The sequence below is a fragment of the Dipteris shenzhenensis genome, chromosome 10 (genome assembly GCF_047967505.1).
Source record: "Dipteris shenzhenensis isolate YYH24624 ecotype China chromosome 10, Dip_SZ_1.0, whole genome shotgun sequence".
Taxonomy (NCBI): Eukaryota; Viridiplantae; Streptophyta; class Polypodiopsida; order Gleicheniales; family Dipteridaceae; genus Dipteris; species Dipteris shenzhenensis.
The window spans coordinates 54,949,443-54,954,897 of NC_141605.1; the positions used below are offsets into that span (position 1 = coordinate 54,949,443).

At 41.2% G+C, this 5,455-nt stretch overlaps 1 protein-coding gene across 1 annotated transcript; it reads right to left on the bottom strand.

Annotated features, from left to right (window-relative positions):
• Positions 1-1,208: 1,208 nt before the first annotated feature.
• On the bottom strand, positions 1,209-2,932 carry LOC147897993 (B-box zinc finger protein 20-like). The gene is made up of 3 exons (XM_087380599.1): positions 2,688-2,932; positions 1,967-2,509; positions 1,209-1,728 (listed from the first exon to the last, which is right to left on the bottom strand). The coding sequence occupies exons 1-3, from the start codon at positions 2,865-2,867 to the stop codon at positions 1,408-1,410; spliced, it is 1,044 nt and encodes a 347-aa protein (XP_087236725.1). The 5' UTR covers positions 2,868-2,932; the 3' UTR covers positions 1,209-1,407.
• Positions 2,933-5,455: the final 2,523 nt, after the last annotated feature.

Genomic DNA, 5,455 nt, shown 5'->3' on the forward strand with positions numbered 1-5,455 from the left:
ATATGGATGAGCCTCTTATCAAGTAGCCCTTAAGTAGGCAGGCACTCAAACATAGGCGCACATGTGCACTTGCCAATGTTTATTTTCCATGTAAAATGCTGAAAGACTCTCGATTTACATCACAAAATAGCATAATATTTATTTAAAAAATTAGGCAAACAGGAGACCTATAAGATGGATTGTGGACACATACAACACAATCCCCAACTAAAATTAACTCATTTCAATACATACAAGCTATTTAAGGACCACTTCAAAGTACTTGAAACTTTAGCAAGTGCCAACAAGAGTAGCAAAGGACATAACATAGAGAAAAAGTATATCGAGATTTTGGACGCCATAAATTATTAATAGTAAACAATGCAACCACCTGTAAGTCCACCCAACATGTATTATCTCAAAAAAAGAAAGATCGTGTTTCATGCTCATTAAAATTTAGGGTACTTGCCATCAACGCTTTTAAGAATATGAGTGTCTTTATTAATGAAGCATAAATGAGGTAGAAACTTAGCATTGTCTTGAAGAATGCACGGATTTGTCTTAAGGACCTTGCTGAATAAATGTGAACATGAATGTAAATTCACAATTCTTTTTCCAAAGTACATTTATATTATGTTTCTTTTTCTTAAGGGGATACATTTAAATTATCTTTCTTTTTCTTAAGGGGATACATTTAAACTAGTTTCTTTTTCTTAAGGGGATACGCTTTTATAGAAAGTTAAGAAGAAAATTTTTGTTATAATAACAATTGGGACTAGGGTTCCCTTGTCATGGAGGATGTATACAAGGATTTATTCTTATTTCGATGAACGCACATGGTAAGGACTTTTTTAAAGAGCAGGATTGTCATGCAATTTTTCCTTCTATTTTCAAAGCATCACTTCCCTCGACTTTGTTGAATAAAAAAACAAGATGCCCATAAATATCTAGCATCCACGACTTGTGGATAACGAGTTTAGAAGACAATTTTAAGGCCTAAACGTTAAAAGAAAATGTGCAATGATTGAGAACATCTCAAAATTCAATGCAGGCTTTCACACGTTATTCTAGGGTTAAATAAAAGGGACCAACACAAGTAAAAGAGCAAAAATACAAAGGGGGAGGATGCAACGAGAACTGGAAAAACGAGTTTTAAGAATAACATTTTCAAAATTTCTGATAAAGAGAGTGAGAAGAAAAGTGTATTAACATTTAAAAGATTTCTGGAAACAGCTTGTAAGCACCTTCTACGTGTAGATATCAACTGTGCAATCTAAGCTTGGATGCTTACTCTTAGTCTTACACATGAAGAAAATTTGAGCTCAAGCCTGAAAATGTCACGCAGGACGCTCTGCGATCTCAGAAAACTTTGCATCTAATGTACTTGAGTTCAAGCCTGGAAATGTAGTGTCCGGAAGCTCTGCGGTCTCAGAACGAGCGGATCGACCCCATTGTGCCGACTAAAGAATTTCTACCCCTCTTGGGAGCCGGAGGGGGTGAAGGTGAGGATCTTCTTTCGATATCAGGAACAATTGGTGATTCGTTTTCCTCGACTAGACCAAAGACGAAATCGTAGCTCCATTCCAGCCTGTTCGATGTATTCATCTTTGCCCGCGTCAGCCCAGAACTTGTCGGTGGAAATGGCAACTGTGGCACCTCGGCCGGACCTTCTGGACTTGGTTGCTCTTCGAATAAGTTCAGGTCGGCATCCCAGTATGAGTCCTGCTCGACGAATTTGGGCGCCTCACCCTGCAGAAAAAAGCCCTTCGCATAAGAACTTGAACGTTGTCACGAGGCGGTGCTGTTAAACGTAGGCCACTGAAAACCTCGACAACGGGCTCAGGAGGTTGGACGACACAGGCTGCCGACTCTGTCAAAGATCTGGACCAGTGTTGACGTAATTTTCACAAAATGTTTGAGCTTCTGGGTTTTCGCGCTATCCTTTCTTATTGCTCCCTCAGAGCACAGAAAATGAAGGAGAAGCTACCTTAGAAGACTTATCGTCTCCGCAGTCTTGTACTCCAGTCACATCGGAAAGAAGTTCGTCCAACATCCAACCTGGTATTCCTTTCGTGAAAAATTCGGAAACGCTGCTTTTCTTAACGGAGTCATTACTGGCCACCTCAGCCGCAATGGGTGTCGTGGTGAGAACAGGAGCGATGAAAGCACCGCGACCACATGACAAACGTTGTATGGAAAGCCCAGGAGTTGATTTGAAGAGAGAAGGCGAATGTGAGACTCCGCTTCCGTCATTTGCAAAGTTGGATGGCTTGACCTTTGAAGAAGAAAGATTGGCATTAAGAGCGGTAGACTTAGCACTTGAGGCAGCTTCTTTTCTTGCCGAGCCGGAAGGCACAGACTGCTCAGATCCGGCGTCTGGCGCCGTGACAGCGTCCAATGCGACTCTCACACCCGTGAGGAGGAATCTTTTGTGCTGAGCTGCCAGGGCGTTTACTGAATGAATGGAGACATCGCAGTCCCTGCATAGAAGAGCGCGGTCTTCCAAGCAGAAGAAGAAGCCTGATCTCTCCTGTTAACAAAGTATGGAGTGTTAGATTTCGTATGGATTAATGCATCTCCAAACGGAAGAACACAATTTTGTTGGGCAGAAAATGAGATTTTTGTTTGGTCCCGAAATGTCGCGATTCAAACACATTTGAAGGAAGCAAAACAGCAGGAGGTAGAAGGGAGGTGGACAAGATGCGAACCTGACAAATGTCACAAAGGGTAGAAGAAGAAGGTGGCAAGAGAGGGAGGCGCTGATGCTTGCTGGCGAGCTTATTGGCGGCATGGACGCGAGTATCACAAGCGGAGCAAAGGGCAGCCTCGTCGGCGCAGCAGATGAGGGAGGCGGGGGCGAGTTCACAGACATCGCATTGGACCTTCATGCTAAACGGAGATGAACGAAGACGAAGAAGGAATTAGGTACGTCGTGAAGATCCACAAAACAACATGTAGGGCTGATAGGTCGTCCCACGAGTGAGAGGCCATCAACTAAAAAGCACAGGGGCCCCGCGGAGTCCTAACTCGGACTCCTCCGACTCTTCCCATTGAGTCTGACTGACCATTTCTCCGTCACCCCGGACCCGTCGTCCGAAAAGCCTGCGGCCGCCATACACCCTTAAGTCTCCAGGCCCCCCACCATTTAATGGCACCTGCGTCACTTGCCCCAGACGCGTGGCTTATTGCGGTTCACTGCCCTCCACGCTGACGTGTCCCCTGCTCGACGCTTCGTCCTGCCGGCGAAAAAAAAACACTTGCATCCTCCGTTCGTCACCTACCATTTCGACCCTTTGTCCTTGGCCCCATTCGCCAAAAGCTCTAATGTTTTATTCCAACTCCTTGGCTCCATATATCATTATTATCTCCACAAGGACAGCAACCTCAAAGTATAGAAGCATCTTCCTAAGGTCCTAAGGAATCTGCCACATAGGGGATTCCTAAGGAGAGCAACCTTGAAATATCGAAGCATCTTCCTAAGGAATCTCCCACAGAGCGGATTGCCACCAACGTGTGAAGCCATCTACATATAAAAGAACATCTAAGCCTTATAACATAGGAATGGTGTTATGTTAGGATTCCCAAGACAATCTAATTCATACAACTTGCAAGGAAGCCATGCACACTCCACATATAAAAGATTCAGTAATAGCCCAATACCCTTCTCCCTTAAGATTTGGCAAGTGCATTTAGCTTCTTTCACAAACTCTGCCATTGAGTTAATCCTAAACCAATAACCAAAAAAGCGTATCACACTGGTCCCTCCCAATGGGAAAGATTTCATTCCGATATTTTTAAGTCATGGGATAAACAAGGAGAGCTGGGCACAGTTTGGGGTCAGAAAACGAAACCTAGATAAGTATCTCCAATGCATTTGATTCTTGTCAAGTCTTGCCACTAGGATGACATCAGAACGAGAAACAAATGGGGAATAAAAGGAGATTGGAAGTCCCTCTATTTATGAGGTCAGAGGGCCACATCAAAATAAGAAACAAATGGGGAATAGAAAGGAGATTGGAAGTCCCTTATTTTGTGAGAACAAGAAATAAATGGGGAATAAAAAGGAGATTGCAAGTCCCTCTATTTATGAGGATTGAGGGGCCCTTTCCCTCTTATTTATGAGGGTAAGATTTAAAACCCTTTTACTGTACTTTTCACCATATTCTCATGTAGCCTAGTGAAAAGACCTCATGATGGGTAAAGCCCCCACTTTGCATAAAATTGACTTCAAGTGTGTTGAGATATGGTGCCATGAGCACATAGATTAAAGTCTAAGGTATGTGTTAAACACTATATTAGAGAATTTGGGAAAATCCCAATTCCCACGAAATAAAATATAGTCACTTCAAAAGTAAAATTTGATGTTTTTTATTGAAACATTAGCTCCATTGAGGACCCAAGTTTCAATTATGTTGGGGGAGACTAGACCATGCACAATACTTTCCCAATTCCTAGAACCCAAGCAACAAGCTTCCGTATGTTGCTATGGCAAAAGGCCTTAATAGATGTGAACATGGCTCCATGGCCAAAACATTTGTTGATTTGCTAGTGAAAGAAAGATGTTTGTTGTTTCATATGCATCGAAACCACAAACAAAAGCCAATTTATAGATGTTGCGTTAGGAAGATTCATTGGAGTAAATTAAATTGCAGTATTGATATATGCAATAGGATTGTTATAGATCTTTGACATCCATCATATAAATGTGGTGTTCAAAAACAAAATTAAACTTGCAACAACAGTCAATTTTTATTTGGTATATTAGATGTATCAAATTAATGCCAAATGCATATGTTTCTATGTTGATAAATTGTAGTACTGACATATGCAATAGGATTATGGTAGAGCTTTGACATCCATGATATAAATGTGGTGTTCAAAAACACGGTTCCATCACAATAGAGCTCGTGAAACTCTCCATCACAATAGAGCTCGTGAAACTCTCCATCACAATAGAGCTCATGAAACTCAGAGACGTGGTCTTGATAAAAACCTTTTTTTTAATTGCTTTCTTGTGCTAAATATAATCAAAACCATTGACACATAGCCAATTTTGCACCACATCGTTTAACATAATCATTAACAATTCCATACTAGTATTCATACTCACAAAGTAACTCATCTTCGAAGGAGATATCCTTTATGGTTTGCACAGTAATGTAGCCATGGGCACTCAAATCTCCTTGTGACTTTTGAGCCCAAGGTGGTAGTTTAGGGATGCATACAAATATAACATTTGTTCTTTCTTTATAATACATTGAGCTATTTATATATCCAACAATGTTTCCATACAATACATCTCCCACAATACATTTCACATCTGTCAATGGCTCAATGAATGGATTTTCAAACATTCCATAAGTCTTCATCCTTGGGAAAAACTTGAGGAGAGATCTCCAAGTATTATAATCATACTTTGGACCATTATATACCATCAAATCTTGTTTCTTCTTAAAGCTCGTATGTACAAAAAGAC